Below are 12,152 nucleotides of genomic sequence, written 5' to 3'. Positions count from 1 at the left end.
CACAAGCTAGAAGGGTACAAGGGATTTTCAGAGTGGAGGTGAGGAGGGAGAGCATTCCAAGCCTTAGAAACAGCCTGTACAAAGTCACCAATGTGGGAGATGGAATGCTGTGTATGGGAAATAGCGTAGCAGCCAGTTTGCCCATAATGTGGAGTGTGTGAAGGAAGGAATAATAATTTTCTCTAGAAAGAGAAAATGGAACCAGATTATGAAGGGTTTTATAGGTCAAAGAGCCAAGTTTATACTGAATTGAACAGGTAAAGAATTTAGCTTAGGTTGATGGAGGTCAGTCATGGGAACAGGGATGTCTTCACTTCCTCCAAGATGATCCACGGTCTCCAAAGTAGAGGCAGTTGCAGGCCCTTATTATGTAATCCCAGGAGCCATTTTCCTGCAATCTTCTTACTCCTCCTACCCCACCTCACACCCAATGTGTTCCCAGACCACTTAAATATCCCCTTCTTAGCTTGAGCTGTGTTCTGCTGTTGGGGTTAACCTAGGACTCAGGATGGCAAGAGACCTTAGAAAGCATGTGGTCCAACCTCCTTATTTTAAAGACAGGCAGACACTGTAGCCCCAACTGGGATGGTGACTTGCCAAAGATGACACAGGTACTCATGTCAGAGCTGGGATTTGAACCAGGTTCTCTGACTCTACCACCCACTCACTGCACAACTCTGCCTCCAAATGGGCATGAAAGAACAAGCAGTTGAGGAAAGATACATCCATTTCCTCTGAATGTGCTCTTTTCTCAACGCTGGCAATGTATCCCCTGATCCCTAGAACTATTTCACTGAATTCAAGATATCCGGGACTTTTCCCTCTGACCTGTGACTATAGAGACACGTCCTGTACCGATGGGGAGGGGATTTAGAAGAGCTGGGCCAGTAACTTTGATCCAAAGGGTAGGCAGAGAGTAGCGTGGAAAGATCACTGTTTTGAGAATCAGAAGATCTGAGTTCAAGTCCTGGCCCTTCCATTCATGATCTGTGATGCTGGGCAAGTCCCTTAACCTCTGTAGGTTTCATTTTCCCATAAAATGAGGAGGATTGTTTTAGAAGGTCTCTAAGGTTCCTTCCAGGTCAAAAGACTGAAAAGGGGTGGGGGAAGGACAGGACTTCAGTCTAAGGAACAAAGTTGCAAAGGGACCTTCTTGCATCCCTACCCTACTCAGCACTCTCAGAGTCCCCCTGGGTCCACTTGAGAAAGCCCAGGCAAGCGATGTATTCCCATTATCACAACCCCTGACATTTGTGTGGGGCTTGTTTTCCCAAGCCCCATTCTCTCCATTTTAGTGATGAATGAACAGAGGCCTTAGAGAAGATAATTCCCTGAGGACAGTTCATGGCCACACAGTGAATAACAGAACTTGGACCAGGTCTCAGGTTTCTAGGCCAGTTCAGGACTCTTTCCTCTACCACCCTCTGCCTCTGGCACAAACTAAACGACAGAATCACAGAATATCTGGGCAAAAGACCTTAGGGATCTCCTTGTTCAACCTCTTCATTTTCTAGAGGAGAAAACTTAGGCTCAGAGAGGAAAATAACTAATCCAAGATCACACAGCAAGGTAGTGACCCCATTTTTAATGGGGAAGGGAAGGGACTGTGGGGGTAGGAAATGATGTGGGACCCCTAGAGAGAAACACAAAGGAGGATGTAGGAAGGCAGCCACTTGTCCCATTGCTGAGCCCAGAAAAGCCCTGATAATGGCCCATAGGAAGGAGTCCTGGTCCTGGGCTCAGGGGAGGGTGCTCTGGTCACAATGGTTAATGGGTTTACTGAGGTCACATTTACACCAGTTAATCATATTCACTAATTCCACCATTCCAGCATGCCATCAGGCCTGTCCCTTTCCATTAGCATCTTTCAGACAATGACTTCCCCAACCCCCATTTCACCTTCAGCCAAGCAGCAACTCACCCAAACCAGTGGCAAAGAATTTAACTCTTTGAGGAACACCCTTAAGGACACTCCATTCTCTGCTCCTATCCTCATGTTAGGAATAAGGGTAATCAGATGTTGGTTAGAGATGAATAACATAAGGGATCAGTCTGTGATCAGGATTTGTGATGAATGAATGAATGAATATATTAATTAAGCATTTACTATGTGCCAGTCAGTTTTATAGCATTTATTAAGTTACTACTATGTATAAGGCACCACGCTAAGTATTGTGGATACAAAAAAATTAAAGCAAAAGACAGTCCCTGCTCTCAGGGAGCTTACAATCTAATGGGAGAGACAACATGCAAACAACTATGTACAAACAAGATATATACAGGATAAATTGAATGTAGTCTTGGAGGGAAGGCTCGATTCCCTCTGAAAGGGAAGATTAAGGAGATTGAGGAAAATCTCCCTGAAGATGGCAGGACTTTAGCTGAGACTTGTAGGAAACCAGGGAAGCTAGAAAGTGAAGATGAGGAGAAAGAGTATTCCAGGCATGAAGAATAGCCAGTTAAAACACTGGGAGTCTAGAAATGGTGTGTCTCGAGGGAAAAATAGCAAGGAGGCAGAATGTGTGGAGGGGGAGTAAGGGGTAAGAAGACAGTAAAGGTACAGAAGAGTCAAGTTACGAAGGGCTATAAAAGTCAAATGGAGGATTTTATATTTAATCTTGGAGGTAATTGGGAGCCATTGAAGTTCAGTGAGTAGGGATGATGGGGATGAAGGGTGGAATGTGATATACCCAGCCTTGCACTTTAAGAAAATCAGTTTGACAGCTGAATGGAGGATGGACTGGAGTGGGGAGAGATTTGAGGCAGACAGACCCACCCTGCAATTATCCAGGTGTGAAGTGATGATGGCCTACAGCCAGGTGGTTGCTGTGTCAGAAAAGAGGAGGGGAAGGGGTAGCTAGGTGGTACAGTGGATAGAGCAGTGGCCCTGGATTCAGGAGGACCTGAGTTCAAAACCAAACTCAGACACATAACACTTACTAGCCATGTGACCCTAGGCAAATCATTTAACCCCATTGCCTAGCCCGAAAAAGAAAAAAATAAAGAAAAAAAAGAGGAAGGGAGTCTATGAGAGATGTTAAGAAGGTGGAAATAACAGAACTTGACAACTAATTGGATGGGGGTGGTGGTGGCGGTGAGAGAGAGCTAAGAGCGGTGATTGATCAGTTTTATGTCTTTACTTAAAGACCTCTAGTGATAGAGAGCTCTATATCCCAAGACAGACTATTCCATTTTTGAAGTGGCTCTCATTAATAATATTATTCATAATAGCCAGCATCTATAAAGCACTTTTAAGAGTTTCTAGAAGCTTTATGTATGTTACCTCATTTGATCCTCCCAACAACCCTGTAAAGTAGGTGCTATTATTAGCCCCATTATGCAGATGAAGAAACTGAGGCTGAGAAAATTAAGTGACTTGTCTAGTGTCACACAACTAGTAAGTGACTAAGGCAGGATTTTCAATCTCAGCTCAATCCACTCCACCACCTAGAAATTTATTAGGAAGTTCTATTTCATAATGGCTGAAATTTGTTTCTTTGAAATGTTCACTCTTTGGTACTAGCTCCCCTCTCTGGGATTAAGCAGTACTTCCTCTTCCATCTATCAAGCCTTTAAATATATGAATAGCATGACCATGTCCATTCCCTGTCAATGTCCATGTCCATGTCCATTCCAAGTTACACACTTCTAGTTCCTTCAAATGAGCCCTGAATGTCCATGACATCCATTCTTCTCATCATTCTAGTTGTCCTCTGGATTCTCCCTTTCCTCAATGTACATCCTGAAAATTGGCACCCAAAATTGGGCACAATACTCCAGGTGTAGTCTGAAATAGTAGGACAGAAAATAGTAGGACCATAATCACGCTTATTCTAGCATTAGTTAAGGCTGTCTATGCTCACACTAATTTTTATTGACCACGATGCCACATAGTTGGTTCATACTGAAGTTGCAGTCCATTAAAAACCCCAGATCTTTTTTCACAAACTGTTCTCTAGCCACACTTCCCTCAACCTTGGACTTGTGCAAGTGACTTTGTTGAAGCCAATTGTAGCACTTGAAATTTATTGACTTCATCTTGTTAACTTTAATCTACCCTGTTGATTTCTTTGGTGCTGGCAACCCTCTTGCCTCTTGGACATTTAATGATTATCCTGGGTCATGCCTTGGAATTATCCTGGAATGCTTTGCCTCAGTCCAGATTAGTGTGGCCAGACCTGGAAGTTGGTTGGTTTTCTTGAGTAGAGGCACTGGAAAAAACTGGGGTGTGTGTGTGTGTGTGTGTGTGTGTGTGTGAAGAGGAAAGAGTTGGTGCTTATAAAGGAAGATGAAAGGAGGCCAGATCTGGACTTCTCCATAGTCCCAGGTCCAAGTTTTTGCCCAAACCATGTTTTAGGAAAAGAGAAGAGCAGAAAAGGGAGGGAAGAAGGATGTCTTTCTGTCTTGTTTACCCAGATGTTTTTCTGTCTTGGGAGAAGGCTGGCTCCCCAATTATGGTGCTGACTTCCTTTTCTCCTCATTAGGTATCTAAGCCTGGTGGTCCCGCCAGACAGCCTGAATGGAATACCTCCTTCCTCTTCCAAGCCCGGAACGGATGTACACAGTTCAATGACGATCTGGCCCTATTACTGGAGTTTTATCCCATGACTCCAAGTAAGTTCCAACTCAAGGTACAGCAAGACTGCGGTGGCCATTGGTTAGAGTAACTTACATTTCCTATCTTCCTACAACCATATATCTGATGGCAACTCCTCCCCATCCTGGGAAATATAAGAGAAATATAAGATGTTCCCAATAACATGCCCAAAGCCTTCTTTCTTTCAGGCCCCAAACTGGATTGAGTTTCTTATCAAGGTAAAGGTAATGGGCCAAGACATAGGAATTATGTGCTCCAATCTTGTATCCAGGCACACACCTACTATATGCTTAATCCTGTGTCAGGTGCCATGGGAAAGACAGGGATAAGACTAGACAGAGACCTCTGACTTGAAAGAATTTACATCATAATTAGGAAATCCAGACTCATACAGGAATCAATGTTGAAGTAGTCAGTCAGTCAATAAATATTATTAAATGCCTACTATGTGCCAGGCATTGTTCTGAGCCCTGGAAGCACTGTGCTAAGCCCCCCCCCCACAAAGATAGTAATTAAGTGCTTATATTATGTGTATAGCAGGTTGAAAAGAGTCACATGGTCCAGGGGCCTGGGTAGCATAGATTGATACATAGATTTAGGATCTAGAATTTTCCACCCCATCTCCAGGAAAACCAGAGTTCCATCTTCATGAAGGGTTGAAGGGTGGTCGTGACTGGATGAATACTCCTCTCTCCTGTCTTTAAGAGGTATATAGAGCTAAAATTATATCTATATATTACAATCATATCTTTGCAGTCTAGGGGTACTATACTCTCTTGGGGTTCAGGAAAAAAAGCCACCTCATTCAGAGGTGAAGAGAAGAGGGATTTAATCTCACCCATAGACTGAGAGGGTAACAGCTTAATCTTGGCCAACATAGTTCTCTTCCCCACATGGTTAGTACACAATAGATAATCACAGATAATGAGCAAACATAGTTATTGAAGCAAGCAGTAAAATGGCAACCTCAGGGAAGTTACACAGATTTGTTCAGACAATAGAACACAAGCTGAGGTGGGGAGGGGTCTTTACAACTTGGTAGTGAGGAGAAATTTCAGCTCAGCTGAGAAGAGAATGGTCTTGCCCATTCCTAGTTTCTAGAGTATAGGTGCTGGGTGCCATGACCTCCCCACATCCTGACAGCACCGGGGCCTCCTATCTGCCATTTGAAATTCTCTTCTCTCTCTTTTTCCACTTCTCCCTTTCTTTAATTTTCTCTCAGAAGTCTTTTAACCAGTCAGGATCCATACCTCCCTAACATACTTTTTCTATGAAGTTATTACTGGAGAAAAAAAGAGTAGAGACTTTCATGTCCAGTTTTAGGGATGAAAAGTAAAAATAAAGATATAATAACACTTAACAGGAGAAATACCAATTATCTGGCAAGTGCCCGGAGAATGGCTTTGGGTTGTTCTCTGAAATGAGGCATATATTCTCCCTACCCTCTTGGGAAGAAATGGTAAGATTATACAGAGGGAAGAGGAATAAACTTCCAATATCCAAAAATTTAATAAAGCCTTATTAATGACCATATCTATGCATAAATGTGTGTATGCATGTATATATTCTACAGCAAGCAATGTTATGAAACTCAGAGGATAGCTTTTCATGAAATTCTAAGAAAGCAAAACTATACCTTATACACATAATTAGAGAGGTTAATAGAATGACAGAGATCAAACATTTTAGAAAGCATTGCAGTAGTTAGTTTTGTTGGCCTTGGGACAAGGCTAGATCAGGCTTGTGTAGGAGGAGAACTTACCATATTTCCCCTTCTCCTTCCTGCAGTGCCCAAGAAAGAATCCTGGAACCTTGTAGAGCCCTTGGGTATCTCTGTGTTGCCACTCAACAACCGAATTTACCGAAAAATGATGTCAGGAACACCGACTGCGCTACATGTGAAAAAGCTCCCCATCTTGGTTAGTCACCCCCACCTGCTTCCTAACTATGCCATGTGTCTCTCCCCCTCAGTTTTAGAGTTCCTGCCCAGGACCCTTTTCCACAGAATCATAGAATCTCAGCATTGGAAGGAAGCTCTGAGGCCATTTACAAAACACACACACACACACATACTGGGTCAATCTCTACTTGAAGTCCTCCAATGATGGGGAATCCACTACTTTGAAAAGCAGCCCAAACCACTTTCTGATAGCTCTCGATGTCAGGAAGTTTTCCTTGTCACAATCTGAACTCTGCCTCTCAGAAATTCCCATGCAATGCTCCTCATTCTGCTCTCTGGGGCCAAGCAGACCAAGCTTAATCTCTCTTCCTTATGATAGCCCTTCAAATAGTGGAAGGCTGCTCTCATACACCCCATTATAGTTTTCTTTTCTCTGGCTAAAACTATCCAATTCCTTCCATTGATCTCCAACTGGCATGTTTCTCTTAAGGATGCTGATCCTGGACTCTGGGGGAGGTACCTCCATGGGACAGATTGGCAATTGATCGACAAATATTTATTAAGTACCTACTATATGAGAGTCACAGTGCTAGGCACTGGAGATACAAATGAAAATGAAATATTCCTTACCTTCAAGAAACTTATCTTCTATAGAGGACAACAACCTATGCATATATCGTATATACAAAATAAATGCATATAGTTTTGGGGGGAGAGGCAGTAGCTGAGGGGAGCAGGAAAAGTAGGACATGACCCTGAAGTTGAACTTTGAAGGATATAAGGGAATCTATTAGGCAAGGAGAGAAGAGAGTTTATCCCAAGTGTGGGACACAGCCTAGGCAAAGACAGAGAAGTGGGAGATGGAAATATTTGAATCCTACTTCACAAGTGTTCATCTCTATTTCTGAAGCTCTTTTTACCTCCCTTATCTCAGGAAGCAGTTTTTGTCATATTCTCACTTGATCTTAACCAAATCCCAGTGAAGTAGGAAGTTCAGGTATTACTAGCCCCATTTTGGAAATGAGGGGCCAAAGCTCTGGAGTCAGAGGAACCAGTTTCAAATCCCACCAATGATACTTGGTATGAGTGACCTTGAATGAGACATTTTACCTTTCAGGGCCTCAGTTTCTTTATCTGCAAAACGAGGCAAAATATGGCCTTGGAAGGTCTTCCACCTCTAAATCTATGATCTTATGATAACACCGTGGTGGAAGGGGGCCAACTCTTGAACCCAAAAGGTAGAAACTGGGGACTCTAGTTATGTTGTAGAGGTTCCCTTTATTGGACCGTTTTTCATATTAATTTGGATGGGAATACAGATCAAAGGCCAGGGAACATAACCAATGGGGGAAAAGACATTCTTGTCAGGTCAGGGACAGACAGAGAAAAGGGAAGAGCATAATTTCAGTTGAGCATTTGACTAAATATCTCACCGCATCCCAGTTGACAAGATGTGGGGTAAACCATGATGTAGTGAAATTGATCCAGAACTGGTTGAACAATCTTACCAAAAGATATGGAGGCCACGTGGTGTATGGAAAATAAAGACCTTTGAGGTTTGAATTCTGGCAGTTCCAATCTCAATGTGTGTATCCTGGGGATATTTTGCCTGAAAAGACATGAGACATCAGGGTTCAGAGAGAAAGGGGAGACATGATAGTTGTCTTCAGAGGTCTGTAGGGCTGTTATGTGAAAGAGGCATTGATTAGATTTGTTCTGTGTGGCCCCAGAGGGCAAAACTGGGATCAATGGGGGAAATTACAAGAAGATATCAGGAAAGAGGCTAAAAGGTGAGGAATAAGGGATCTACTACTACTACTACTACTACTACCACCACCACCACCACCACCACCATCACTACTACTACTACTACCACTACCACCACCACCACCACTGCTATTACTACTACTACTACTATTTATATAAAATATATCATAATATATTATAATAATATTACATATAATAGAAAATAGCAATTACATAACATTTTTAAGGCTTACAAAATTAGTTTTTTACATATAGATCTTATTTAAGCCTTGCAACAACCTTGGGAGGTAACTTATTATCTCCATTTTACAGATGAAGAAACTAAGGCAGATAGAGGTTAAGTGACTTGTTTAGGGTCACGTAGCTAGTACGTGTTTGAGGCAAAATTCAAACACAGGTCTTCCTGAATCCAAGTCAAGCATGCTAGCCATGATTTCAATTCAATGAGATGACATATGTAAAGCTCTTTTTGAAAAATAACAAGTAACAGTATGAAAGAAGTCCCCTCGGGTTCTAAGACAATGGCAATGGAAGTGTGACCGACCAGTGAAAGAACTCAAACTTAGGAAGGACATTGACAAGATGGAGCACTCCAGAGATTAGTTACATAGATTTGAAACTGGAAGAGGCCTTAGAGAACAAGCTAGTTTGACCCTTTCTTTCTACAGACGAGGAAGCTGAGCCCCAAAGAGGTTAAGGGGTTTCCCCAAGATCACAGAGGTAGTTATATGAGTTAATACATCAAAAGCATTCTGAAAACCTTAAAGCAATCATTATATAAATGCTAGCTATAATTATGATTATTAACAGTCAATATCAGAGCTAGGATGATCAGGGAGACATGAAACTAAGTTATATGGTAGTTGGTTGAAAGAACTAAGGATGTTTAGCCTGGAGAAGAGAAACCACAAAGGGGCATGATAGCGATCTTCAGATATTTGAAGGACTTCCTTCCAGAGGAAGGATCATGCTTGCTCCACTTGGCCCAGAGGGCAGAAATAGAATGCAGTGAATAGAAACTGCAGAGAGACAGATCTGTGAATCTATAAAAGAGAAACTTTCAGCCATTCAGAGTTGTCCAGAAATGGAATGAATTGTCAACATATTGCCCATAACAGATAGGTAGTATATTGTGATCCCTGTCACTTCAGGGGTTAAAGAGATGCCAGATTGGTAGGAATGAGGTAGAGATTGAACATGTGAAGTTCCTGTCAACTCTGAGATTCCATGAGAAGAAGCAGTCTCTTGTTTAGAGAGCTCCCAGAACCTCATCGCATGAAATGGAGGTGGTATCATGAGACATGGAAGCTATTTCAAATGCCTGTCCATTCTACTTAATAGAGAGTTCTTCCTGTTTCACTAATTGGTAAACAGAGGTCACTTCATGGTCTTAAATGTCCAGACTACTCTAGAACCACTCCCCCCATTTCAAAACTAGAATAAAGGGGGGCGAATGCTAATTCTGCTTTCAGTTACTTGCCTGATTTGACTTGCTGAACTCATTCTTGCTGGCCCATTGCCTTGGAGAAGCACCTGGTGACAATCCCTAGGGTAGGACTTATTTAGTGGGTGCCCACTACAGACAGGACTCTGTGTGTTTGGTGCTAAAGGGAATACAAAAAGTTGATTACCATCTCCATAAAGCTTATAGTCTAACAGGCACCAATAATGAAGACTCCTTGATTCAGTGGCTAACTCCTATTCCAATGAGAGTGTTTCTTTCTGAAGTGAGGGAAGTGGGACCTTTGACTAGACAGAAGATTGTGGGGAAAGGAATTAGGGAAGGGCCTGACTCTCAAACCAGTGAGCAGCTTACTAGGCTAATGGGTTTATGTAGTTGTAGGCATTTAGGAGAAAGGATCAGAGATGGTAAAAGCGAAGGGACTGCTAAAAGCAAAGAGCTGGGAAAAGCAAAGGGACTGGTCCTGACAGGAAACATGGGGCTGGCTTAGATGAACTGTTCCTCTGTCCTTTCTTTCCCAGAGAACAAAGCTGAAAATGATTTCAGGTGGAGCACCCACTGTTAACCTTTCTTTCCAAGTGCTTTCTTCAGAGGTAAGACCAAATGATTTTTTTCCTAAGGTAAAAGATTGTCTAGGACTCACAAATTCAGCTCTTCAGGTTCTGCTATTGACCTTTCTTTAGTACTTTTTTGGTTTTCTCCAAAGGTGGAAGGAAATAAGAGGGGACATGTTGCATAAGTTAGGAGTGTCCCAGACAATGTTGAGGTCCTAGAGACCCAGAGACAGAAACATGAGGATAAGAAGGCAAGTTGAGAGGGAAGGAAAGCAGAGGTCTGCCTACACCTGGAAGTTTTCTTAAACTTAAGCCACGAGTCCAGGTTCTTCAAGGGAGAATCTCCAACAGAGATTCCGAAGGAGGAATTTCAGTAGGGGCAATGGTTTTTTTTGTTTTTCTTTGGGGGGGGGGTGAGGCAATTGGGGTTATGTGACTTGCACAGAGTCACACAGCTAGTAAGTGTTAGGTGTCTGAGGTCTGATTTGAACTCAGGTCCTCCTGACTCAGGGTTCAGTATTCTATCCACTGTGCCACCTAGCTGCCCTGTTGGGAAAATGTTTAAACCTACAACAGAGGTAGAGTTGTTTCTCAGTTTCCTAGGACATTTTCTTATTCTCTCCCCCCATTCCTGTGATGTTTCCCTATGAAGCATTTCTAGGTTATTTCAAAGGGAGGAGACAACTGGCCCCAACCACTTTGAGTCTGTAGTCCAAACTCCTTGCCTCTCCCAATCTTGCTGTGATGATGCACTTCAATCATGGCCAATTAATCAGCCAATTAACACACATTTATTTAAGTGTCTACTGCTGGGTTCCAATTAACATAAATAATGATTCCTCTGAAGTGGTGCATTGTTCAAATTTCCCCTACGTATTTCCATTTGGCTAAAATCAATGACCGTATTTTATATAATTATATCTTCAAATAGTGTGAATTTGAATACATACAACCACTTCAGAGGATTCATTATGTGTATGAATAGGAACCTGGCTATACTATGTGCCAGGTGCTCTGATAGTCTCTATGGATACAAAGACAGTACTTGCCTTCAAAAAGCTTACATTCTATAGGGGAAGACACCATGTACCATAAATAGATAGAAAATAAGGATATGTGCATTTGTTCGTCCTTAATTATCTCTATCTTATTCTCCTTTTAATGTGTGCACCCTCCCCCATGACCATCCAGACTGGTTTGGACCTAGATCTGTCACTTATTAGCTGTGTGACTGTGGGCAGGTCACTTCCCTGGGCTTCCCTATCCGCATCTGTAAGATGAGGATGCTAAATAGTGAACCACCTTCTTTATCTCTTGCACCCAATGGCATCACACTATAACAGGAGATTCCTTTTCACTTTTGACTAACCAGATGATTAGGCAACAGTTCTCAGCTGCCCAAAGCATAGTATAATAGGCTACAAGTATCTCTTTTTGGATGTTGGAGGCTCAGAGCCCCCCAAGGCGGCACACTAGCTAAACAAAAAGCATGTTGAATGAATGAATGAATGAGGGTGAATGAGCACTTGACAGGACATGATAAAGGGATTCCTACTCACATCTGGGTATAGATCTAGGGTCCCTACTTGGGGTCCATGACCCTGGCTTTTAAAAATATTTTGAGAACTATATTTCACCATTTTAGAACCACTTTTCTTTGTAATCTTATGTTTTTATTTTATGCATTTAACAATGTTATTCTGAGAAGGAGGCATATAAGCTTCACCAGACACTGCCAGAGAAATCTAGGACACAAGAAAGCGCAAAAATTCCTGGGTTCAATAATCTCTGAGGTCCCCTTTCAAACCTGATTTTATGATCCTACGATGATGGAGAGTGAGTCCTGTGATAGAGCTAATGGTTAAGACTCAT

At 42.3% G+C, this 12,152-nt stretch overlaps 1 protein-coding gene across 1 annotated transcript in view; it reads left to right on the top strand.

Moving 5' to 3' along the window:
- The window catches only part of CCDC33 (coiled-coil domain containing 33), a 183,342-nt gene that overhangs the window by 57,911 nt on the left and 113,279 nt on the right, over nt 1-12,152 (top strand). Inside the window, exons 8-10 of the mRNA XM_027858275.1 lie at nt 4,485-4,614; nt 6,386-6,516; nt 10,248-10,319. Of these exons, the coding sequence (XP_027714076.1) occupies nt 4,485-4,614; nt 6,386-6,516; nt 10,248-10,319 (333 nt within the window). The remainder of the gene's footprint in view (nt 1-4,484; nt 4,615-6,385; nt 6,517-10,247; nt 10,320-12,152) is intronic.

Source organism: Vombatus ursinus, unplaced genomic scaffold (genome assembly GCF_900497805.2).
Source record: "Vombatus ursinus unplaced genomic scaffold, bare-nosed wombat genome assembly UNPS02012811.1, whole genome shotgun sequence".
Lineage (NCBI taxonomy): Eukaryota > Metazoa > Chordata > Mammalia > Diprotodontia > Vombatidae > Vombatus > Vombatus ursinus.
This window is presented reverse-complemented; position numbering and strand designations above follow the sequence as displayed.